General features: G+C 28.0%; 3 protein-coding genes and 1 long non-coding RNA gene across 7 annotated transcripts in view; 2 read left to right on the top strand and 2 right to left on the bottom strand.

Moving 5' to 3' along the window:
- LOC106688833 (monocarboxylate transporter 13) overlaps positions 1-9,553 on the top strand; it is a 32,781-nt gene extending 23,228 nt beyond the window's left edge. For both annotated transcript variants that reach the window (XM_014433493.2, XM_014433494.3), the window contains exons 3-13: positions 147-273; positions 1,168-1,311; positions 1,893-2,020; positions 2,104-2,233; positions 4,072-4,245; positions 5,741-5,861; positions 6,149-6,236; positions 7,462-7,616; positions 7,738-7,829; positions 7,898-8,089; positions 8,869-9,553. In XM_014433493.2, the coding sequence (XP_014288979.1) occupies positions 147-273; positions 1,168-1,311; positions 1,893-2,020; positions 2,104-2,233; positions 4,072-4,245; positions 5,741-5,861; positions 6,149-6,236; positions 7,462-7,616; positions 7,738-7,829; positions 7,898-8,089; positions 8,869-9,020 (1,503 nt within the window). In that variant the 3' untranslated portion in view covers positions 9,021-9,553. The remainder of the gene's footprint in view (positions 1-146; positions 274-1,167; positions 1,312-1,892; positions 2,021-2,103; positions 2,234-4,071; positions 4,246-5,740; positions 5,862-6,148; positions 6,237-7,461; positions 7,617-7,737; positions 7,830-7,897; positions 8,090-8,868) is intronic.
- LOC136795274 (uncharacterized) lies at positions 4,826-14,043 on the bottom strand. 2 transcript variants are annotated; one of them, XR_010842855.1, is made up of 3 exons: positions 13,217-14,043; positions 11,690-11,847; positions 4,826-5,038 (listed from the first exon to the last, which is right to left on the bottom strand). It is a non-coding gene; the product is annotated as an uncharacterized lncRNA (long non-coding RNA). The 2 variants fall into 2 exon arrangements; XR_010842856.1 differs by having other exon boundaries at positions 11,690-11,813.
- On the top strand, positions 12,456-25,343 carry LOC106688837 (TIP41-like protein). 2 transcript variants are annotated; one of them, XM_014433499.3, is made up of 6 exons: positions 12,456-12,473; positions 21,524-21,693; positions 22,259-22,441; positions 22,657-22,879; positions 24,726-24,884; positions 24,959-25,343. In XM_014433499.3, exons 2-6 carry the CDS (start codon positions 21,539-21,541, stop codon positions 25,052-25,054), a joined length of 816 nt encoding a protein of 271 aa, XP_014288985.1. In that variant the 5' UTR covers positions 12,456-12,473; positions 21,524-21,538; the 3' UTR covers positions 25,055-25,343. The 2 variants fall into 2 exon arrangements, with proteins under 2 accessions (XP_014288985.1, XP_014288984.1); XM_014433498.3 differs by lacking the exon at positions 12,456-12,473 and adding an exon at positions 12,973-13,100.
- LOC106688836 (protein yellow) lies at positions 16,779-21,420 on the bottom strand. Its single transcript, XM_014433497.2, has 4 exons — positions 21,109-21,420; positions 20,093-20,338; positions 19,267-20,008; positions 16,779-17,104 (listed from the first exon to the last, which is right to left on the bottom strand). The coding sequence occupies exons 1-4, from the start codon at positions 21,137-21,139 to the stop codon at positions 16,879-16,881; spliced, it is 1,245 nt and encodes a 414-aa protein (XP_014288983.2). The 5' UTR covers positions 21,140-21,420; the 3' UTR covers positions 16,779-16,878.
- Positions 25,344-25,613: the final 270 nt, after the last annotated feature.

Raw genomic sequence — 25,613 nt, 5'->3', positions numbered from 1 at the left:
TCTTTTGTACAATTGACATTAAGTTATTGTTATGATTCCATTTTGTATAATAATATAATTTTTTATAAAAATTTGAATTTAACTCACATGACCACAATTGTTTTATTTTTATTCTTGTCATTCTTTTTTCTTTTCTTTTTTTTCAGATTATTGTTATACCAATTATGCAAAATTTCTCTCTACTCTTTCGTGATGTATTTAAAGATCTTAATATGTCTGCTACTGATATCAGTACCATTGTAAATGTAAACTCAGCTTTTGGACTAATTCTTGGTAAGAAATAAATACACATTAAACTTTAAAGTAATTTTTAGGTTGTTATTGCTGAAGATCAAAAGTTGAAGTACTTGCTATTAAAGTCAAAGTTGTTGATACTAAAGTTATTCCTATTATTATAATTGTAAAATAAACTTAATAAAATTAAAGTTGTTAGAAGCTGTTTTGATGAGACAAAGTTATGGCTAAACAATACATCTTTTCTGTAGCATTGTTATTGCAATTATTTTTATTCTAATATTAAATATTGTATTATGAAATAAGGTTATATATCAAAATATTATCATGAGATAAAGTAATTGTAAAATAATACTGCTTTTCTACAATTTTTCAATAGTATTACTATCAAATTATTATTTTCCACTCTAAAATTACCTTTTTTATTTTACTAAATTATATTATCAATTTACACAATTTTGATCCTTTTTACTTGATAATAAAGTAAACCACTCTCAAACAATCAAATAATAAATTATTACTAAATTATGTTATTGGTGCTAAGTTTCTTCCACTTACTTTCAAACTACAAAATGTATCACTTACATTCATTCAGCATCATGATAAATTAATGCTATCAACAGAGAACAAGTAATTCAGTGGGTAAAACACTGAATTTCAACCTTCTTGGACCGGGTTTGATTCCACCTGTGGATAATAATGTATTTATAACAACTGTAGAACAATTTTGGGGTCAGGAGAATCTCTGGGAGCACAATCAGGAATACAATTTTTATTTTTAGTTTTCAATAAGTTTTAATCAACCCTAGAAGCAACTTTATTATTAATATCACATACATACAAATATTGAATTTTATATGAGAATAAATAGTACCGATTCATTACCTCTTAGTAATATAAGTATTGGTTATAACTATTCATAAATCTGTTTAGGTCTTTTTAATGGTCCACTATTCAAGAAATTCAGTTATAGACAAGTGTCCTTGGTATCAGTAATTTTGATGTTCACTGGACTGCTATTGACTAGCACAGCCAACTCATTCCATGAATTTATTATGTATTATGGAGTGATTAACTGTAAGTATGTAGCAGTAAAACTTTAAAAAATTAACAATTTTATTATTTATTTAAATAAATAAATAATTCAAATTTAGATATTAGATAAAACAAAAATAATCTGATGCCTTCTGTTTGCTCCATATTTTTTCTCTGATTTAAAAAATAAATATTTGTCTAGTTAACACTCACAGTTAAATTGAATCAGTTATTTAAAAAAAACACTTAAGTCACATAATAAGAATTCTTTAGTAATCAATAAAGATTGTCATTCACAAGTGAAGGAATCTTCTAGGGCTTTTTTGATGATTATGCAGTATTATTTGAACAGAAAGGGATGCATGGTTTTGGGTCATATTATGGGTCTACCTTCAAGAAAATGTCTATAACAAAAAAGTATTCTGGGGGGGGAGGTAATGACTTTTATAAATAGCCTATCAATCATAACTAACTACTTTTATTTACTGAAATAATTTTTAAATGTTTGTAAAATTATAAGAAATAATGATTAATTATTTTTAATATTTCAAAATATTTATCTTTTTATAAACACTAATTATGTATTACTACAAATATTCACATAGCTTATTTTAATTTCTTAGCAATAGGATACAGTTTAAACCTTACTTCATTTACTCTGGCACTAAATACATATTTTAGTAAAAGAAGAAATCTTGCAACCGGATTCAGCTCAGTTGTAACGGGTTTTGGTCCTGTAATTATGCCAATTGTAAGATTATTTTTCTTTTAATATAATTTTTTTATATTGCCCTACATTTGTCCATAACTAATCCCAATTATTATTTTTTTAAGTTAATTAGTTTTCTAATAAGCTACTATGGTGTTAGAGGAACTGCAATGATCCTTTCAGCACTCATTCTTCATTGTATGACAGGTGCTCTTTTACTCCATCCTGTAAAATGGCATTACAGAAAAGTAGAAGGTAAAATGAAAACCTAATAATGTCCATAGGAACTATACAATCTCTATGGCTGGGAGTTAAAAGGGCCAAAGTAAAAAACTTCAGGTTTTTATTGATCTAGCATTAGTAAAGAAAAATATGATCATAACAATGGAGATAAATTGAATGCAATATCAATATCTGTATGACAACCATGAAAAGCATTATAAGCAGTTATATATTCATGTAAAAGACCTTTAAAGTAAGAATTTTCCTTAGCTCTGTGATAAAAGGAGCAGAAAAGGACATCACTGGCCTTCTCAACACCCAGCTGTAGAAATATTAAATCTATTTTTACGTTTGATTACCAATGTATGAATTATATAGTAAGTGGAAGTATTTCAATTGTCCAAAATTTTTAATTCAAGTTTTCAACAAAAATTCATATTCTGAAGTCCCTTGAGTCTAAATAACCAAGTCTTGGAAAATAGTTTATCATTGGAAAAATTTGAAACTCCAAAATCTAAATTCCAGCATTTAGAGCTAGGAACATAAAATGTTACAGCTACTTTTTCACTAAAATCGACCAACCAGAAGTGCCTCTTTAAAGAATCAGTTTTACATAAAGGTCATTCTCCAAATTTGTTACTACTTAGCTATCAAAATATTTTGAACATTAAAGTTGATTCATTCATTATTTTTTTATTGCCTTCAGGGAATGCACCTTATAACACCCTGAAGCTAACTTAATATAATATTTTTCATGATATTGATTTTTTTAAAAAATGTCTTATTCTATGTAGTAACATAAACAACTAAGAAGTGATAAAACGAAATAGAGCACCTAATTACTGCAATAATTCTAATAGAAAATATTTATTAAGTAGGGATCAGTCTTAACTATTTGATCTTAAATGATTTTAACATAAAACATAATGTAAAGCTCTAAAAAAATGTTGTCCTACTTAAAAACACTTGTATCATTCTAACGAATGATAGAATATCATAAAAGATATTATCTCTGTGTGTTTGGTCTAAAATTCAAATTATGTTTTATACCAATACTTGAGATAATAGTGAAAAGATAGCAGCCATTTGTTTTTTTGTTGTTTTTTTTGTTTAAAGGCTTAGTGCAAAAGAAATCATAGACTTGTTTCAGCCTCAGCTTAGTGATAGAGCTAGGAATAATGAAAAAAGGATTATATAGCTTATAACTAAATAACAATCAATGACTAGATGCTTAAAGTGAAAAGGAAAGGTTAGCATCATGGAGAATAATAGAAAAGTAAAATCATTCACATTCATATAGGCAATAATTTTTAAAACGTTTTATTACTGAAATACTACCAAAATTAGAGGATGACCCATATATTTTTGATTTTCTCAAATATGATTTTCTCTAACGGTTTTTATTAAACTCTGTATGTCATAGTAAAACTGGATGATCTTTAATATCAGCTTGGTCTTGTCCTCACTATAAATGTTTAATAGGCTAAATTCAGAATTTTCATTAATCTTATTACTATTAATAAACTCCTGGATAAATACTTATTTATTTGACAGGTGTAAATCCCCCTTATACAGACAATATTATTGAGTCGATATTCAATTCCGTCAATACATTGATCATCTGAGGGGTATAGTATAAAAATGTTATAATACCATATTCATTAATATTGACTGTGTCAGCGTGCTGAAATGTGGCTTTTGTCTAAGCTGGCAAGATGCTAATCTTATGTATAAGGATTTTAATAAAATATTTACTAAAAATATAACAACATATTTGAAAAATATTGCTATTAGTTATATCTATTTTAAATCTTATAACTTATTATTCGTTATTTTATATTACTACTGAAAACATCTGTGTTTTGGAATAGAAACAACTATTGAGAAAGAATTGGAATTATTAAATCCTCCATTGAATGAAACTAAAACTCTCAAGGAAGAAATAGAGGACGAAGATGAACAAGATGAAGATTTTGATGTAGACTTAGTTCATGGATTGGAAAAAGTAAAGATCCCAGCAAAGAAGATGGAGAACTTTGATAAAGGTTTGAATTTTTTGTTTGTTTTTCCTCCTCTTAGAAGTGCTTAAGAATGATAATTAACAATATGTTTTGTAAAAAATGTTCATTTCTAAATAAAGTTAAAAATGAATAATACTTATAGTGCAAATATAATATACTTATATTTTATCAATATAATATTCTTTGCTAGTTTATTATTTGTAAATATACTACAAGATAATGTACACATTGCTCTTTACTCCTGTCAATGAATGCCAAAAATAGGTTAAAACAAAAAATATCCATTGAGTAGGAAGTTAATCAATATAATTGAACAACTTTCCAGTTTTAATGAAAGTTGATATACATGTTTCTTCTGACTGAAAGAAGAAATAATTGATGAGTAAATTAGTTCCGAGTTTATTTTTGTGTATTGAGCAGGGGAAGGGAAGTTGGCAAATTGCCCTATATCTTCTTGATCAATGAACAATGTTTTTGTTTGGTATAGTAACCCAATTATTTAAAATTGAGTAATAAAAACTCCAATTTTCCTTAACCTGCGACTTGATAAAATTTAACTATTCAAAAAAATTCACACATGAAGTTTATAAATTATTTTATTAGCTTTATATCTGTATTTAGTTGTTTTAGCCCTGTTTCACCAATTGTTTTCATAGCTATCAACATTCTTGTGGCAACACTTCTTAAATAACACCAAAAGCAGCATAATATAAACATGATTTGCTGCTCCAAGATCATTATGTTAGGTGAAATATCTCCAGCATTGTCATTTATTTATTTCCTGTCCTTTACCTTTTCAAATTTATAAGTTGGATTCCTAAAAAACAAAACAATAGTCTTTAAGAAAATCCTGGCTGCCAATCGTTGGGATTTTGGTTCCTGGAAGCACCTCTCTAGTAATTTAGTTACCAGGTGAACATAAATTAAAATTTATGAGGCCAAATTGTTATAGGAAATAAGTTTTATTATTTGATTTGTAAATAAAACAGTAGATGGTGACACTACAACACTGCTTTGAACAATGGAACAGCCATGTTCCTTTGTTCTGGGTTCAGTCAGTTTGTGGCGTCTATTCAGAACATACTCTTTTGTCTCTTTCTTTATAAAACCCTCCCTAAATTCCTCAACACTTATTCAGCCTGTACTATATTATGGCTCAGAGACATGTACTGACAACTAGACTACTACTCACATTTGAACTGAAGATGTTGACCTGAATTTAGGAGGGTGTTTATGAAAACATGGAGTTGAGGAAGCAATCAGGAACTGTACGATTTGTATCATAATCCTTAGCATTTTATGAAAACGTTGCAGTTACTACTTGTTTCTCCAAAGATGCAGTATACAAGTATATATATTTATAATTGTATACTTATAATTTGTATAAAAGTTGAGATAAAGAATCAAAGGAAATTGTGTTCTAATTAACAACTCTCAAACAAGATATTAATATATAATATACTTCATAATATACATCATTATTAAAACAGCCTATTTTTTTTTTTTTTTTTTAAGGAAGCTAGAGGAAGCTTTTTTGCTTCTAAGATATCTTTGCATGAGAAAGCACCAGATGCAACTTGGTGGAGAAAAGAGAGTAATGCTGGACTTCCCACTTATAATGCATCACAGTACAGTGTAAAGTAGGATTTTTTTTCATAATCTAAAATTATCATGAATATCTTAGAAACATTTTACCAATTACTAAAAAAAATTGCCAGTAAGAAATTGTGTAAAAAATGTATTCTTGTCTCCAATGTCTATGTTTCTTCCGGTTGCTATTGTGTACAATAGTAAAATTTTTTGTATACTTTAAAATTTTTTAACATTTTCTTCATTAAACAGTTTCCTCATAAACATATTTATTATTATCATTCAATATTATAGTCTGATGATTTTTGTTAGCAATATTTTAATATATATTTTATAGGCAAGAGAAAAAAACAAAAAAGAAGGACTCTCAGCAATGGATTTCAAAAATTGTGAAGCTTTTTGATCTTGATCTGCTCCAAGACCCTGTAATTATGCATTATTTTCATTAGATTATATTTATTAACATGAATAAATCAATAATATTTTCTTTATTTATGTGCCAATTTATTTTAAGAAACAATGACAGTGAAAATAATATCATGATATAAGTTCGGAACAAATAATTTTAGTCATTGTTAGTGGGTACAAACTTAAAATCCCTACATCTTTTGAGAAATTTTTCAAAGGTTTAAGGTCTGCATTGGGGACCATAAAATCTCAGGAAGATAAACAAGTACTTAAAAGTAGCAGTTCCATCTAGCAAACTAAAATTAAAATTGTAAAAAAATATTTATTGTAACAAGATTACAAAAATTCCATCATACATAAATGCTTACAAATACTTAATAATTAACAGATATAATCCGAAACACCAATAATAAATCATGATGTGAATATTTAAATGAATTCTAATTGTTGTTCCGAACAAACTCTTAAGTGACCTAGATATCAAATATGATGAAGTTATCAATGAAATAATCTTGAGTAAGTATGAAAATCATAATTGACTTACACTAAAAAATATATTCATCATCTATGCCAGCCCAATAAACGAAGTTGGCTTCAATACAAAAAACAGACATTCGATTTAACGACTGTTTCATATTATTTCAAATTGACCTCCGATTTGTAATAATATGAGTTAAAGAAGTACAACCAAACATCGATTCAAAGTACAAGGAGAACTGAACCATTTCCTTTTTTGATTAAGCCTTATGTGGCTATCTATATTTGTTTAAAATTCAATGTCTTTTTTAATCAATTTCACTAATTGGACACAAAGTTATTTTAAAAATAAAATATTATGAACTTCTTACTTTTTAATAAACTTCAGTTTGGTTGTACAGATGAATATTTTAGTGTTTTGTTTACCTATAAAATTCATCGAATTGGATATTAATAAATAAAATAATTCAATTTAATTAGGAAATTTTCTATAAATTGTGAATAATTACGAACTCAAGATTGCAATCAAAGCTTAAATCTTTTATCTCTTGTTCACTTAAAAATATTTAATTATTACACAAATATAATAATTTTCAAACAAACTTCTAAAATTTAATAGAATTATGTTTTTGAATTTTATATAATAAGTTTTTTATTCTCATCTTTATGTCTTTACCAATATCTATATTTTATTCATGAAAATAATTTATAATTTTTATATTTTCATCATTTTCTACACACACACATATATATATATATTTACAGGGTTACCGCATCATATGGTTTGGAATGTCACTTGCATTTACAGGAGAAATAAACTTTGCATTAATGACACCATTGATCCTAGGTGATTTAGGGTGGAGTGTTGGAGAAACAGCAACCTTAATGTCATCATTAGCATTTGCAGATATAATTATGAGGTAATTTCATTTGTTAAACAAAAAATATCACACATTTATATTTATATATATAATAAATTTGAAAATGTTTATATAGATATAATATATGTTATGATTTGAATGAAATCTAACTTTTATCTAGGTTTTTTTCCCCATTTATTGGAGACGCAGTCAAACTACCAGCCAAGCAAATGTATATGATAAGTCTGGTGTTCCTTACGATAACTAGATCTTGTAAGTATTTTTTATTCTTTTTCTGATTTCATATTAGTTTATGATTTACTTATTTTTTTTTTTTTCAGCACTGACATTTGTAAGCGGTTGGACTCAAACATTAATTGCTTGCAGTATAATTGGGCTAGCAAAGGGTTTCAGAACAGTTTATATGGGTCTTGTGATCCCAAGTTATGTTCCGTTAGAGAAGCTTGCCTCAGCAACAGGACTTCAAACTGTGTTGAACGGACTGTTTCTTTTAGCAGCTGGTCCTATTTTAGGTAATGATTGTGTTATTTATATATTAAGACATTTTAATTATTAGAGTTCTTTAAAAATGTTATCAAACAATTACAACTTGTCCAGACAAATTCATTGTATTTGTTTAGAATATCTACTTCTGACACAACACACCAAAAACAATTTTTTTTTTTTAATCAAATATTGATTATTCTATGCATCATTTCTATAGATGTAAATCAATTTCCATTAATTCTAATTTACATTATACTAACAACCTTTTCCTACAAATATTTGATTTTCAATGCAAATTGTCTTTGAAGGATTTTTTAGGGTTATTATTAAATGATAAAATAAAATAAGCACATTCAATATCAGTTCAATCCCAGGTTGAAAAGGACTATGCTAGGGATTTAATCAATCTGCAGCTTTTTTAAAATACTTTAGCTAAATTACTTGATTAACATTATCACAAACTTTAGAAAATTTTAAAAGCTTTAAGTAGCTTAAATTTTCCCATTCTTTTTCCTGCGCTTGTGTCCAAGAGACATACAATCTACAAAAAAGTCCTTGTCAGTCAATAACAATTTTATTTATTGTGTAATACCTATTCATAGGCACAATGATTCTTAGTTATCTAGTTACCTAAAAACAATCACATAAGTCCACGGAAATAACTGAGGAGCTACTTGATTGAAAAACAAGTAATCTTACTTGAATGTGCTTGAATAAATATTTATTTGTGCTGGTACAATTGATGACTATATTCTGATCTCATAAATAAAAATTATTAATATTTAGTTTTTCAACATTGTTACAGGATTTATTAGAGATAAAAGTGGGAGCTATAATCCATGCATTTATTTCATCACTTCACTTTCAATGATGACAATAATACTTTGGAGTATTGAAATGATACTCAACAGACATAAGGTGAAAGATGAAGCTAATGAAGAACCAACTGAATCCTAAAATGATTGATAATATAGCTTTTATTGAGATTTCAGGACTTAAAAAGCATTGTATTACTTGATCCTTTTTGTAATAGGTGGTAGTTATAAGATCAATTATTTTCATGGCCTGGCCAACATACTTGGCATGGGTCTGTTTTACTATCAATAACATTCATGAAGTCAGTATTTTAAAGATTTTTTAAAGTTGTTTATAAGCTATTTATTATTTATTTATGAACAATTTAATTTAAGTTCATACTTATACATGTTAAGTTTTTTTAATATGAATAAAAGTTATTAGGAAATCATATTATATGAAAAACTTTTAATGCAAACATTCACATAATTGATTTATTAAACATTCACTATAAATTTTTAAATTTTAAATGAAGATTTCATCAGTTTTTTCAAAACGAAAATTATTTTATCATTTTAAGAATTATGCACATAACAGTGTTGTTAAGTTTTGAAATAGTTATATTGTTAGCATTTGATTTAGAACTCTATGAATATAATATTTCCTATTATTATGATGCTAATAAAATATTATTTTATATTACTTTTTAATTGTTTCCTTCAATTATGTATTTGTTTTAAGGAGAATCATGTTTTATAATTCTCATGCTAATTTAAAATTGTTCTGAACAAAACGCCAGCCAGCAGCATTTTTATATTTTTATTTGAAATAACAAATCAGCTGAAGGAAGACAGTTGTCTCCCTTGTCCCTCCTTTGTATCTATTCTTGTAATGAACATATTAACTATGTCATTTCCATAATTTCTGATTCCATTGGAAAATTGGCGAACAAAATTTATTTTTTTTATCTGGTCAACCTATGACTAACATTGAGAAATTGAAAATAACAGTGAGATCAAAAAACCTAATTGAAAAAATGGTGACTGAAAGTTCACTACATTCAGAAACGTTCTTCCTCTTAAACTGAAATGGTCTTTCTCTTCAGGTGAAATGTTAATGGTTTCCATAATTGACTTGTCTTGATAAAACAAACCAAGTGAAAAATTCTCAGTTGAACATACATCAGCAAATCAATCAAAATAGGAGATTGTTGGACATGTATGAGGAATTAATACTGTGAGAGGACCCACTATTTTGGAAGATGATATTAGGAACGCTTTGACTCTTAAAGAAACCAATAACAATAGTCGGATCTGTCAGCCCTGGAAGTTAAATCTTAATAGAGGTTTATGTGTGAAAGTCACCTCATAAATCAAATTCATACATAGCAACCCTCGTAGTAGTCCAGAAGCAAACAGTTTTCAGCAGGATTTCTTGTGAGGGTAAAGTGCAACCATGTCAAATCATCCTACTGTCTCAAATCATCTCCTGTTGAATTAAACCATTATTATATGCTACATAATAATGTAGTACTAGATGTTTGCCTCTAATTCCGACTCAACTTAGACCCTTTTGGATCTGAAACCATTGAGGTAACTACTTCAACTGTAGAACTTGACCCTAAAATTGACTCTCTGTTTTTCTCTCTCAGTTGTAACTCAGTTTGGTATCTTCTACCACAAACTACAAAATAAATTTTTCATTTTATACAGTAATATTGACCATTTTGAAGTATGAATTTAATAAATAAATAATAATATAAAATTTAAAAAAATTGTTTTAAAATAATAAATTGTATTTAAAGGAAAATAGAAATGTGAAACAAAAAGTATTGGAAAACATTTATAATTTTTAAACTATAAAATATATTGCAGAAAACTTTAATTAGTGATTTATAATGAAATATAATTATATATCCTTGCTTCTGTCATAAAGTAAACATTTTAATTTCCTGAATGAGGAGCAAGCTCTACTGAAAGTCTAGGCAAAGAGGATTCTCCTAAAAATTTTATATGGGATTTCTAGGATGTCTGATGATCACATCCTTCACTAAGACAAAGCCCAAATCATACAATAGATTTTTTCTTTGTCATTCCACATAATACAACCAAACCAGCATAATGCAGAAGGCCATTTTCTTGGTTTTCTCACTGATTTCAGCAAATCCGTACTCTTGATCAAAACTATCAATTCTCCCTTTTGTTTTATTGTACATCATTGTAATTTATGGTATAAAAACTATTGAAGAAGAAAATAACTGTAAAAAGTAAAATTTGGAAATTTTAATTTAACTGCTTTTGTTATTCTATGTCTCAGAACTTCAACATTGCTATTAGTTACTCCACTACAAGTATCAAGTAATAAATTGAAGTTGTTATTCATAATATTCTGAATTAAAAGCTATTATAAAGCCTATCTTGAAAAAGTTTATTGTAGATTTCTAACACAAACTACGCCCTAGGGTATCCCATACCCCAAGATAAATTTAGAAATTAACAGCAGAACACCCTGAAAATAACCACCATTCCAAGCCTCCAGTTAAAATGGTTAATTCCTCCTTGTGTTACACAAATAGGTATGAAGCTTCAGTGAACCACATTCAAAAGAGCCTCTAACTTCATAGTGGAGTGTAATGTCAAAACATATATTGTAATCAAATTTAAAAAAAAAAAGAAAGAAAGAAAACCTTTCACCTATTTGCTTCAGAAGATATTTCAGGAAGCTCAAATGGTCACCAAGCAGGGCAGCAATCCTAATTTTTTTTTAGAGGAATTTGAAAAAAATAAGCCATATCTCTATGCTACAAAACTAACATAAAATAATTATTTTACCAAGGAAGAAGGAGCAATGAATACTTAGATGTTTGTTGAACTGATTTCCGATTCGGTTCCTTTAATTATAGATATATGGTGGCGAGGGACCTCTGCATGATGATTAAAGAGCAGAACTGCAAAACTGTGAAGTGATGAATTAGATATACCATCAACATCTGGACCAAATAAAAAAAAAAAACGATTTATATTGCGAAAAGATAGTTGATCCTATGATGTGGATCGTAGGAAGATAGTCTGGGTGGCAGTCAATAAAGGTGCCAAAATAGTAGAAGAAAACTATTTATAAATACTATAATATATTATACTGTAGTAAATAAATAATTTTCTTCTACTATTTTGATACTTTTCTTGACTGCCACCTGGACTATCTTCCTACAAAAAAAAAACTGATGCATTTTTAAGTGATAATCTACAATTATATTTAGTTCTTTTTTTAATGACATTGGAATTTTCCATTCAGCCAGTTATAAATTCAATTGTTTGTATTCCCATTATTTCCAACATGGTTGGGGTCAAAGCTCTTTATCATTGGTAATCACTTTATTTTTTCAAAAATTCTTTGGAAGGGAGTTAACCCTGCATTGGCTGATGAATTCGGTTTTTTTGGGTGCCTCTTCCAAAAAAGCAATGAAAGAGCAAGACCCCTACCTCTCAGTAGTTTCCTACCTTTGTGAGGAGGTTCCCACCCACCCAGTCAGTTTAGCTTCAGCTGTCAGGAGAGTTTGTCACATGTAATTTGATCTGACAGGCTCACCAAGCCCAATTATGTCACAAGCCTAAGGTCAGTATTTTTCACTTTAGATAGGAAATTCTAGCATTTCAGTGTTCTTCGAAACTTGTGTTAGTGTCATTTTCATTGGGTACTGTTACCGTTTATGAATGGGGATCATGTGCCTGTCAAGCTCATCCACCTTTCTGGTGTGCCCTTTCCTAGATTTATTTATGAATTCTTCTATCGTTATTCGAGTATTTCTTTGCTTTCAGGGAGACCACAATATTCCAGCCTTTGAAAACATAGAATTTTCGCGAGTGCGCCATTACATTTATCATTCTTGAAAATTATCTTTGCATTTTAAAATGCTTTTCTTACTATAGGTTGGAACAAAATCAGCAAAAATAGCGGACCCTTACGGGTAATAGAACGGTAAGAAGGGGTCTACAAAAACCATGAAACTAGCAATTCATAATCCCACAAAAGTGAATTGATAACAACCTCGTTGTTTCATTCATGATGTCAAGCATCGTTGTTATCGTTGTTACTCCTCTATATCGATATTTTTTGAACTTGTTTTGTATCAAATTTAAGGAAGGCAACAAGCTGGTTATCATGTTTTGATAAAAAGTTGTTTTGGAGGATATGTTATTTAAAATTTCAACGAAATTAGTAATTTTAATCGCTATTTAAATAGTGAGTATCTTTTTTTCTCGCCTAAGAGATATTTACTCCTTTTTTAAATTTAATTTGTGGATAGTTATAATTATATTTTTACATTATTCTATACTTGTTATAAATTATTTTCTTACTAGTTAAATCTTGTCTTCCTCTCTTCTTCCATCCATACCCTTGCATTATTATAATCAGCACCAGTGATAATAATGGTGTCACCATTACCTTAAATGAATTATTTAAATTTGGAGTCTTGTAAGAAAAAAAAGTAATTAATGAAGATATTGTCTTGTAGTGAAAATTATGAATCATACTGAGTGTATGTACAATTGGTGCTGTCTCTGATTTTCAATATATCCTAAAAGCAATTTGATACAGTTGCCCCTTACTGCAAGTTCCGATGTTCAACTTTCCTAATGTAGTGTAACATATCTGTACATGTTTTATTTGAAATCTCTACACTCATCATCCTATTCGAGTGACCTCGTCTGTTCAGTCTTCCTAGTTTACGGATTCAGATGATGTTACCCCATACAACTTCACATGTTTCCCTGTTCTATCTGCTTTTACATTTTTAATGTATTTGGCATAGGTAAAATAAACACTGTCACACATTATTAAATGTGAATCCTGGCTATAATTTGTGGTGCTTTTTCTAAAATGACACATATTTAGTGACAATGCAAATTCATTTGAAATAACATGTGAATTGAGTGTTGTTACATACTTTTTTTTCTTTCCATAATCAGAGTAAAACAAAGTGTGAAACATGCAAGTGACTGAAATTTGCAAACACCTTCACCAGAATTGATTATAACAAGTAATATTTTGGCAACAGATCTATTCCTAGTTATTTGATGAGTAAACAATAGTTCAGATGAAGCTATCTAGGTGCTCTTGAGTAGCTAAAGATATCCACTTATTTTTTTTTAATGTCTTAAAATTATGTCACCTGTAGGTAACAATAAGCAGTGCAGGGCTAAAATAATATTTGTCAGCTGCTGCAAACAGTTTTATGATTTATCTAATTTCTGTGGTAAAATAAACATGTTATTTTTGTTTTAAAAAAATATTGGAAAGAGCTTTTTAGTATTTTTAATTTTAGTAATAAAATTTTCATCTTTTCCTACTCATCTCTTTTTGAATACTAAATGGTTTTAGATAAGAAGGAGTTTAAGTATGAATTGTAGTAATAAAGCAAAACAATTTAAAAGAAATCTGTGAATGGAATATGTTCCGGGTGCGGTCAAATAAAACTCAAATAGTAAATGGGTGTACTATTTTTATTTGAGCGTACGTTTCGCCCCACGTTGCAGGGCTAAAAAAGATACAAACACTTGACATAGTTACAAAGAAAAAAAAACCATAGTGGAAAATAACAGGGGTATACAGTGAAACGTAAAATTTAATAAGAAAAATTAATGGTTATAAACAATAAATGAAAACGGTAATAGTAACAGAAAGATGAAGATAAAATAAGAGAATAAATATTAAAGAAAGTATAAATTAAGAGATGAATAAGGAAAAGAATAAAATCAAATGAAAATGAATGAGACAGAATTCATACCTGTTTTGATGGAAGTCAAAGTCAGAGTGAACCGTTTGTATTGGGAGGAGTGGGGATGGTAGTTGAGTACGTCACATAATAACGAAAATAATTTTAAAGTAAACAATGTAAAAATTATTAAAGTTAGGTACACAATAAATGATAATATATATTATAGAGGGAGAGAAGAAATATTTACAAAATTATAAAATAAAAAATAATATTAAAGAAAAAAAATAGAGAGAGAGAAATACTTTATTCATCTATGCTGCCCAAATACATCAGGTTGCTACATACACAGCATACTTATCAATCCATAATCGGACATATATAAATTACATACAATTACATGGTATAATAAAATAATAAAAAACGTTGTTTTTTTTCCTACAGTTTCCTTTTATAATCAATTTCAGTTTATACGCCAAATACAAATATTTTAATTCATTCCTTTTTTTCTTTCCCTTTTCTGTTCCTTCAATTTCACCATTTCACAATTTTTAATTTACCCGGTCGACAAATTCACTCTCCCGAATACACCCTTCTAGATCCTCTCCAGTGACCCGCTAAATAAATTCACTATTAGACGGCAATGTGAGATCAGACCATTAATAATAGTCACAGCAGTAGATCAGTTTACCAAAAACAAACAAACAAATACATTCTACGAGAACAAGACTAACACATAGATTCAAAGGAAAATAAAAAAAAGCCGGTTACAAGAAACACTTGAATGGATAAATAAGTTTTAAAAAAATAAACAAATAATAGTACTAATAAAATAAAATAAAATAATTTAATGAATAAATAAGTTAAAACACACAAATCGACAGGTCCACAAATGAAAATTAAAAAAAATGTGGATAGAAAAACAAAGAAGAAATAAAATTAAAATTATGGGATACTGTATATGTAAGTGATTAAGAAAGACAATATACCAAATGAGTAACCGAGGATATGTATATATATAGTAGAAAATTAATAAAAAAGTAATTAGTATAAGTACACTTAAGTAGGTAAAACATGAATATAAATTTAAAAATAAGATACATGAATATAAATGAGAAAGGTAGGATAGTAAATATAAAAATAATTAAATATGGGGTGAGAATTTAGAGAAACAAGAATGAAAGATATGGCAAGAAAGTGAGCTTCTGAAATGCAGAAAAAAGGGGAAAAAAGTATTACGAGGGTTTTATTATGTTCAAAATATGTCAGTAGATAAGGGAGATGCAGTCTTTATCAACTTTATGATCAACGGAATTCTCTGTTAAATTTCTGTTGATAGACTCCGAGATAAGATGCTTTTTATGGTTGGGGACAGTGGCAAGAATGGAAGGATTGTCGGAATTAAAAGTATGATTCAGGTTTAAAGCGTGTTCTGATAATTTAGAGGCAAGTGGATTACAGGAGTTGATAGAAGTTTTGTGCTGGGAAATGCAGTTCTTAAGCTGGTTTTTAGTTTCACCGATATAGAAGGAATTGCAACATTAGGTAGAACAAGGTATCCAGTAAACTACATTGGAACGGTGTTAGAAAGGAATAGTGTCTTTCAATTTGGAAAAAAGTTAGGAAATTTTGTTGTGGGACTTCAAGCCAAGACGTAGAGTGGGAATAGTGGATCTTAAGGATTTGTAAATATTATCAGAAAGAATGGGAATATACGGAAGGGACCTGTACTGAAAAAGGGGTGGACTGGGTTGAGATGAGTTGGGGACAAGAGGGATTGGAGTTACACGGTTAATGTAAGAATCAAGTAGTTAGTTAGTAATTTTCTGTTATTACTATTTGAGTTTTATTTGATCGCACCCGGACCATATTCCATTCATTGATACACATGGTCAATCAGCAATCTTCCAGTAAAAAGAAATCTATATAAGAAAACTAAATTTAATCCTCATGCTGCTATTTTGAATCCACAATTTATCCTGATATGTTTCTGAAAGTATAATCAAATAAATGATCAGTTGATTCAGCTAGAACCAATCATGCATTTACTAAATTAGAGACAGAATCAAATAATTACTTAATATTTTTATGTTTTAATGATTTAAAGTGGCAATTAGTTGATATTTAAAAATATTATATTCATTTTTTAGTTTCCAATAAAATTACATTTTTCCTTAGTGCCACAATAAATGTTCATAGTTTAAAAAAAAATAATGTTATGTTTAGTAAAGAAACAACATGATAAATAAATACAACTATAAAAACAAAATAAATTTATTTATTCTATAAATTTCATTCATGATCTTAAATCTCTTCACATGGTGTTCCTTTTATGATATTCCTCACCCGTCCACTATAAATATGGAAAGGAATTCCTTCTTCTGGTACATTATCATATAAAAAATCTAACAATCTATTACAAAGTACCCAAATAGTACCATTTTTGTCAATTTTCATATCATATGGAAATGCCTTTTTATGTGGAAACTCTGTTATAGTTCCTTGGTTTTCAGGCTGAAGCCTCTCTCCCCTAATGAGCAAGGACAAATAAAAAATGTTGTTATTAGTGAGAATTTGTTTCTTTACTCTGCTAAAACTTTTTAATAATAATTTATGTAATAATAAATCAAGTATGTTAAATCTCTTCACATGGTGTTCCTTTTATGATATTCCTCACCCGTCCACTATAAATATGGAAACAAATTCCTTCTTCTGGTACAATATAATATAAAAAATCTAACAATCTATTACAAAGTACCCAAATTACCCAATTTTACAAATTGTCCAAAAACAAAGTATGGATGTGTTGTTACTGATTTATAATGTACCTGTTTCAACCCATTTCATTCCCCCTAAGGAAATGTTCCAAATTATTGATAATATTCTATTCCTGTTACTCCAGACAACTCAATATTAATTGTGAATATTTATCATGATTTCATACTAAGATTCAATATTGCAAAACTTAATATCTCAAAATATAATCAAATCTAGCTACAAATTAGATAATAAAGACAAAACATTTGTGAACATTAAAATTTGAGTAAAAACATAAAATGTTTACTTTCATTTAAGTTTTAAAGATATTTTCTGGATACAGCGCATTGCTCATTTAACACTTATTTATTCATTAATTAATTAATTTCAATTATACATTAGTGCAAAAGTTTTCTTAAAATTACAGCAAACCCTCAGTGTAACTCAGATCAAGGAGAAATGAAACCATGTTTAGGTTACCCACACTACAGTGGGGGAAAAAAAAGAATAAAAATCATTAAGAGAATTATACCTACCTGTAAGCAATAAAAGATGCTTTATTAAAAAAAGGAGTTGTATTATAGATCTATAAAAATAAATCATAAAAAACTGGTGAGAAAAAAATATTTTGATTATCGTTATACGGGCACATTGCATATTTGTGTAATTGATTCTCTAAAGGTTTAAGTATTTTAAGTTTCTTTATGCCATTTTGTTTTTCCTTCATAATTTTTGTTTTAAAGGAAGCAACTTGCAGAAATATTATGGGTTCAACAGACTATTTATGTCCCTCCTTCAAAATGTGATGTTATAAATTCCAAGTTCATCTCTAATATACTTGATCCCTTCTATTATATTTTGTTCTATAATGTGGTGAAAAAATATATATTAGTTTATTGTAAGGCTATTTAAAGATTAAGATCAGGACTAAATCCATGTTATATACAAATCCCTGATCTAATGAGCCGAGTTATAGTGTGGGTCCACTGTAGTTAAATAATGACATTCAATTTTTTTTTGTTTAGTTTATTTTTAGATAGTTACCAGTATAAAAACGTTAATTATTACAATTTAATTTAAAAAATTTCTCCAGAAATACTTTAAATATAACAGAATTTTCCAAATTGATTTATTCCATTGAAAGTTTGTACTTTATACTATTATCATAGTACTAAATACTGTTTAATTTATTTTTTAACCTGCAAAAGTTCTGTTCTGAAAACATCATATTATCACTTAAGGAATAATTTATTTTGTAACAAAGAATCAGTTAAAAAAATTTTGTCTAGATTTTATAATCAATCATAAAACACACAAATGACTGAAGTTGAAAGAAAAGTGTTATCTTATCGCATTTTAGTGTTTTATTAATGGTGTAAACTAGAGGACTATTGAGCTTTAAAGGCACAGGAGCATACCGACCAGCAGAAATGCGGCTCATGAACAAATATTCTTTTGTATCTAACTCCTGGCAGAAAATCAGCCAGTTTCTTTCTGACTGTTAAAATTCTTAGAATGTGCAATGGGCTTTAGACCTAGAAAATATTCGTGATAAACAGTGAATTATGAACTACCTGAAGCAGAAATTAAAAATGCAATGACAGATTACTAAAACTTTTCTCCATTCACTTGGAAAGTTTCAAATTTTTAAATTATTGATTTTTATATTTTTTAAAATAAAATGTTTTAACCATGACTTGACTATCATCATTTTCCTCCCGTTTTTAAAAATTATGTATTTAAAATAAACCTCTTAAATATACTGAAAAAAAGTAGATCAGCAAAGAAAGTTGTGGAGTGGTCTGGAAATGTAATTGTTAGTATTGGTGTTTTATAAATATATAAATTATGTTTTCAAATAATTATACAATAAAAACTATTCTTAAAAAACTATAAAATATTCTAGGAAATATGTAACAAATATTAGCAGCATACCTATTATAATTCCAACAGTTCACACCATTTTTGATTAAAGTTGTATAAAATAGAACACCATTTTCTAAATCCATATAGCTTGCTGCTGATTGGCTATCATCTCCACGATCTCCATATAAATAAAAATCTGTAACATTTGTATGAGCCAGTGTTTTATTTTGCAAAATTTGTGTTTTGACTCTAAATTCTTTTGTTCCAATCATTGGTTGGAATAGCAAATATCTCTGCCCTTTATGATTCGGAATTGTTAGTGTCATACCAAAGAGACCATCATTTAACTGTACATTGAAGCCAGAATTTGTTTGAAAATTCCCCCAGATAGGATCAAAAGAAAAATAATTATTTTTTATTCTGTAGGATTTATTAGCTAGCCAGGAATAGACTACAAGTCCATGTTTAGTGTCTGCAAGGTAAGCAAATGCATTTTCACAAGTACCTGATGTCACATCTATCAAAATATTTCTAAATTTTGAGGTGGTTTCAAATTCATTCTCTTGTAAAACATACTTTCTCAGAAGTGAGTTGTCATTGAGATTAAAAATAAAAATTGTTGGAGGTGTTTCCACTTTCCGAACTGTTGCTTCTTCAGATATTCCTGTATCGAGTGCCCACAGCCTATTACAAGGATCTGCTCTTATGCTAAATATCGAAGTCATCTTGGCTTTTTTTGAAGACTTGTTTTGAAAATTGTTCATGACTTGTGAGGGATATGGTAAAAGAATTGGTGACTTAGTGTTGATATCTAAAAAAGAATACAAAGTTTTAAACCCTTAGAGTGACTATTTTTTAGGAAATTTTTAAATTCTTTCAGTTACTATGATATTACCTGATAAACTGATATAATTGAGAGTGAAAGGAACTCCACTTTTAATCCTCGGTATTGCTATGAACATCTTATCTCCCCAAACTTCTATTCCAGTTGGAATGGACGCACCGGGAATATATACTTCATTATCTATAGCTTCTTTTCTATTGAGTACTCCTCCAAAATCATAATCAATTTGTTTCCAGCTGAACTCTTCAACTAGGTTTAGTTTTGTGTCTACTAATTTAGTTTGAAATGGAATTGATCCTGTAATATGTAAAATATAATTTATTTGTTAAATTAGTGGCAAGAAATTGCTTTTCAATATAAATAAATATTGAAAATTCTGGAGGTTCACCAGTAATATTAACTTTTAGTAATTCCTATTTCATTCATTCCTATGGATTTTTTTTTTTTAGCAATGATTCATATTAAATGGTGTCTGTTCTTAAATTTACTGAACTTACTGTGCAGGTTTTACTTTCAAGTTTAGTACTGCTTAACTTATACAATACTAAATATTGAATTAGGGTTGATAAATTGTATATTTAAGTTGAAGAATAAAAACATTCAATTGGTTTTAAATGTTTTGTGCTTGGTTGGATATTGTAATTGTTTATTTAATGAAGATAACCCTCACGAGAGAAATTATGAACATATTATCTGAGTTATATTTGAAAAAATAAAATAAACTATATTAAGTAATCAAATTTTGCTCTTGTTTAACCATTATATTATAAATTATTTATTTATAATATAAATTTATTATTTGTTGACTGTTGTGGAGAAAAATGTAGTAAAATAATAATAGGTACTGAGTTATAAATAAGACTGTGAAATTCATGATTAATTAATTATAGTCAGTTTTGCTCTATTATTAATATATCTAATTTATATTGATTAAAACCAAATAATTATACTTATCTGGTCTTATTTAATTGCATATAGTACATTTGTTTATCTCTGTATAATTTTAGAGAAAAATGTTTAAAAAGTGTTATTTGTAATAGCATTAGCAATATTTAGAAATAACATACCTATTAACATTAATATCTCTATCAGCTTCATAACTGGAATGAATTTCCAAAAATAACTGATGGCCTATTCAAATGAATTTTCATTTCCTCTTTTGTAATTTCCTGTTTATTTGTGTGTATTTTTTTTAACAGATTGATGATAATTGGGTAACCATTATGTACTATTATGTACTGATTTAAGAAAAGGGATTTAAGTTTCCAATTTTTGTATTAATATATTTTTGAAATTAGAACTATCCAGATATGTGATATTAAGTAAATTTTAACCAATATTGTAATATTTTCGTAAATATTCAGAAATTAATTTGTTTTTATAATTTTTTAAAAGTATTTTACTTGTAAATCATGAAAAGAAAAAATTTTAATCGTCTATTGCATTAACATTAATTTAAAATTGAATTCACTTTGTTTTAAGTTGATTTAAATAGAAATGGATCTGACTGTTGGATTCATGCCTGGAGAATCTCCTTTTAGTAACGAAGAACATATATTCGAAGACTGGTCTGTTCTATTCAAAAAAAGTCATATTCTTCCATCAAAATGCACTGAACCTTGTGATGCTAGCGAGGCCTGTTTCTATTGTGGGTAAGTTCTTAATTTTAGGCTAAATATTAGTAATAGTAATAATGGTTCTTGTTAAAACATTAGATTTTTTTTTCCTTTTTCCTTTCTATTAAAAATTAATTTTACTATTATGTCCTTCTCTGTATGTCTGTTTGTGTATCAATGAAAATAGCTGTTTTTTATCTTTAAAAACTAACAGAAATGAAAAACTGTTAAAGTTTACTTGAAGTTTAATCATATGAAATCTTCTTAACCCTTAATCTGGTACCATATTTTGCATAAATACTGTATTAAGTTAATATATATGCTTTTCTCTAATTTTTTTAGTTTAAATTTGACTTTCTCCTCATGCCAAACTCATGATATCTAATTATATGTATGTCCAGTTCATTTAAATGACGTATCTTGTATTCAGATGCATGTTTTAATGAATTAATTTTAAAAAATAGCACATTAATATTTAATTAAACTTTTCTTGATTTGTTTTTTACTAATTCCTTTTCCTTTTTTGTCTGTTTCTATAGGCACAATTGATAGAAATTACAGTTTTACTCCTTTTGAAAAAATAAATGTTTATTATTTTCAGGTTCACAAAGCAGTTACATTTGGAGCATCTGCCAGAGATGGTCTTCCCTCAAAATATATTAAAACTAAAACATAAATCAGGATCTTCAATTGAGTTTAATGCTCTTGAGGCACTAAGACATGTGAAGACAACAAGGGAAGAAAGTTTTACAATAGCTTCTGCGCAGGCATGGAGAAAAGCTAGGTTTGGAAAATTCTATGTTTCAAACAAAACTCATTTTATTTTATATATATAAATTATTGGCTGTATTTTTCAAAATATGAAGGAGATGGTCAGGGATGCGGTCAAAGTTAAAAACTATTTATTGTTCTCTTTGACTGCACCCTGACCATCTCTTCCATGTCATTTTATTTTAAGTTCGTTGTAATGCTAATTAGTTTTGTTTTCAATTATGCTAGGGAAGATACTGGTCTTGTGGATAAAACTGTTGGTAATTTTGATTGGACATTTCGTAGTAATTATGGTGGTACATTTGAAGGATGGCCACCACCAGAAAAAACTACTGTTGGAATTGACACTGAACGTCTTAAGCAAAGGGAAAAGATTTTATTTTATCGAGAACTTGTGCTCTATGAAGATGAATTACATGATAATGGAATATCGCTTTCTAATGTTAGAATTGTAAGTTTTATTAGTCATTCTGGTCATCTTAATAAGGGTTTTGTATATTTTTTCTTTTTTTTCTTTTGTTATAACTTTTAAATTTCAATGAATTGTTAAATTTATGTATTCATATGTTCCTAATTAAATATTCTGGAAATTCTTTGTTCAAAACTAATCATAAGAATTATTATGTTGATTTTCATTTTTTTTACAGATATAAAAAAATTTATCATGGTGTTTTTTTATAAAATTATTTTATTGTTTGCAGCAAACTATGTAGTTTATCATGAGGAATAGATTAGCTGAAATTAACCAACTACACACACTGGCATTAGAATTACACAGCAGTGGGATTTCAAAACATTTTATGGAGTCTTTATTGTTTCATCTAATCAAATAACTCTTTATTGAACCTTAAAATAGGCTCTGCTTTAGATCATTGTTAACGAATAAACTTTATTAGTTGTTCTTATTGAGAGGAAATACAATAATATTTGTCAAAAATTCTTTTGGTTCACTTAGAATTTAAAATGATCATTCCCATGTCCAATTACTTTACTCAGTCTTGCCCCACCATTGATGTGAATGCATCTCATTTTTCAAGATGTTTTTTTTTAGATAGAAAACATCTCTCCCAGAAACACTTTTGGTCTGTAAAGCTTGTTAGGGGGAGAGAGACAAGCTTGAACAGGTTAAAGAGAAGGTAAGAATGTGATAATACTGATAACCCTTGTGACTGTTCCAAGCAATTATATCTTATAAAACTTATACAAAAGAAATACCTCTCAATTTTTTGTCTAGTTTTGTTTCTAAAAATTCAATTTGGAAACTTTTTCACTATTAGGAAAGAAACACTTCACTATTAGCCATTGCCAATCCTTCAACATTAAAAGTTGTTTGTGTTAGGTGACCAGCCATCCCGCTTTTGGCAGGACAGTTCCAGTTTCTAACTATTTGTCCCATGTTCTGTGACATTTTAAAAAAGTTCTGATTTTTGATAAGAATACGCAAGCTAGGGAATGGCAGGAGAACAGGAAGAGACTTCATAGTTTTTGGCTGTGTATCTATTTTGCCAGGATTTGAATTTTGTATTATTTTTGTTTATTTTATAATGTTAAACTTTAATAATGACAAATAATTATTCAGAACTTCTTATCTAAATTCACATTGTTAATTAATTGTTAGAATTCGATCGCCATTATTTAGAAACCTCATGACCTTTTAAACAACAGAAATCTACTAAGACAAATTCCCTCAAATGAGAAATATACCAAAGAATATAATAATGCTATCCTTTTTTTAACGTATTATCTTTGTAAATTGTACTTGAAATTTTTGAATTTTTAACAATTTGAAAATTTGTTGATATTTTCAAAAATATATTACAATACTAATTTTTCATTCTATGAATTTTTTTTTCTCCATATAAACCAAATTTTTTACCCTGGTCATTGATGTCCCATTTTGCCAATGTTAAAATCTGGTCACCTTAGGTTTCAGATAAGTATATTATCACTTACATCCTAATTCATCTCAAGGGCATTTCAAACCAAATAATAAAAACACCATTATCAAATAATACTGTTGACTACATTTAATAATTTTACAATTGACTGAATTAAGTCATCAGAGTAACTGAGTAATTATGTTGGGTTGGTTGATGATGTTATAAAAAAAGAAATAAAATTTTAAAACGATTCTGCAAGCTTTTTTATTTATAAATAAACTTACCAACCTTACTTTTATGATTGTTTAAAAGTTTGTTAATAAAAACTATTACATTTTGAAAACCTTATACATTTTGAAAACATACACTCCTTTATTTTGAAAACCTTATACTTTATTAGATTTTTTTTTTTTTCAGAGAGTTATGGGATGGGGATTTTTCATTTTGCTGAGGCATTTCTTGAGGGTAGATGGAGTTGCTCTTTGCGCTACAGATACTCGAATATGTCATGATTTTTCTACTCATTTTGTTACTGTTGAACATTCCTCACGTCAAGGAAGTATTCCAGAACTCAGGGTACTTACTTCATCTTATTAAATCTATTGAGTTTGTCTGAAGGAATGAAAAATTAATTTTTATTTATTTTTTAGTTACCACTTTCTGTTATAAAGGAACCTGATGAAGTCTCTCCACTTTTGCCTCTTACTAGCTCAAGTATTGAGAAATACCATCTGCCGAATTTTTAATAACAATGAATACTTTATCATGTATTATATACTTTTGTACTAACTATGATTTCTGGTATTTGTTTTGATATTATTTTCTTATTTAAATAAGTCCAGATGTATTGTTTCTTATAATCCTTCTTAAATCTTTTGAAATGTTACATAATAAAGGAATAGATTTATTATAATTTATGGAAACTGCTATAGTTAATTCTGTTATCAACTGTGTATTTTATGTTGATTCCAATGGCTGTCAGACCAGTTTTATAAGTGCTATGTATTATTTCAATAAATATTTTTAACATTTTAATTACTCTTTATTTTTAGTAAATCATACTTTATTATTAATTTGTATATATTGAGAATATTTTATTAAAACATATGTATGGAATACCACAATGTGCACAAAAATCTTTACATCTCTATTTTACAATTTATCCACTGTTTTGTCACATTTATCCTGGTTTGTCACACCAAGGAGAGCAGCCCATTTTGAGGTATGATATTTTTCGTTTTTAAAAGAAGCTGAATGTAAAAAAGTGACATTTTTCTTTAATTAATTATCTCAAAACATAGTTCT

Source organism: Halyomorpha halys, unplaced genomic scaffold, assembly GCF_000696795.3.
Source record: "Halyomorpha halys isolate HHAL.00 unplaced genomic scaffold, Hhal_1.1 Scaffold1218.1, whole genome shotgun sequence".
In the NCBI taxonomy this organism is placed as follows: Eukaryota; Metazoa; Arthropoda; class Insecta; order Hemiptera; family Pentatomidae; genus Halyomorpha; species Halyomorpha halys.
Note: the sequence above shows the minus strand (reverse complement) of the source record. Positions and strands in the feature narration are given on the sequence as shown.

Excerpts from the sequence above, each read along its gene's own strand:
- LOC106688836 (XM_014433497.2), bottom strand. The coding sequence starts at position 21,139 with ATGAAGCTGATAGAGATATTAATGTTAATAG. Across the intron at positions 20,339-21,108 it reads AGAGATATTAATGTTAATAG|GATCAATTCCATTTCAAACT; the intron begins GTATGTTATTTC and ends TACATATTACAG. Across the intron at positions 17,105-19,266 it reads AACTGTTGGAATTATAATAG|GGGAGAGAGGCTTCAGCCTG; the intron begins GTATGCTGCTAA and ends CTTGCTCATTAG.
- LOC106688837 (XM_014433499.3), top strand. The coding sequence starts at position 21,539 with ATGGATCTGACTGTTGGATTCATGCCTGGAGAATCTCCTTTTAGTAAC. Across the intron at positions 22,442-22,656 it reads CAGGCATGGAGAAAAGCTAG|GGAAGATACTGGTCTTGTGG; the intron begins GTTTGGAAAATT and ends CAATTATGCTAG. Across the intron at positions 22,880-24,725 it reads CGCTTTCTAATGTTAGAATT|AGAGTTATGGGATGGGGATT; the intron begins GTAAGTTTTATT and ends TTTTTTTTTCAG.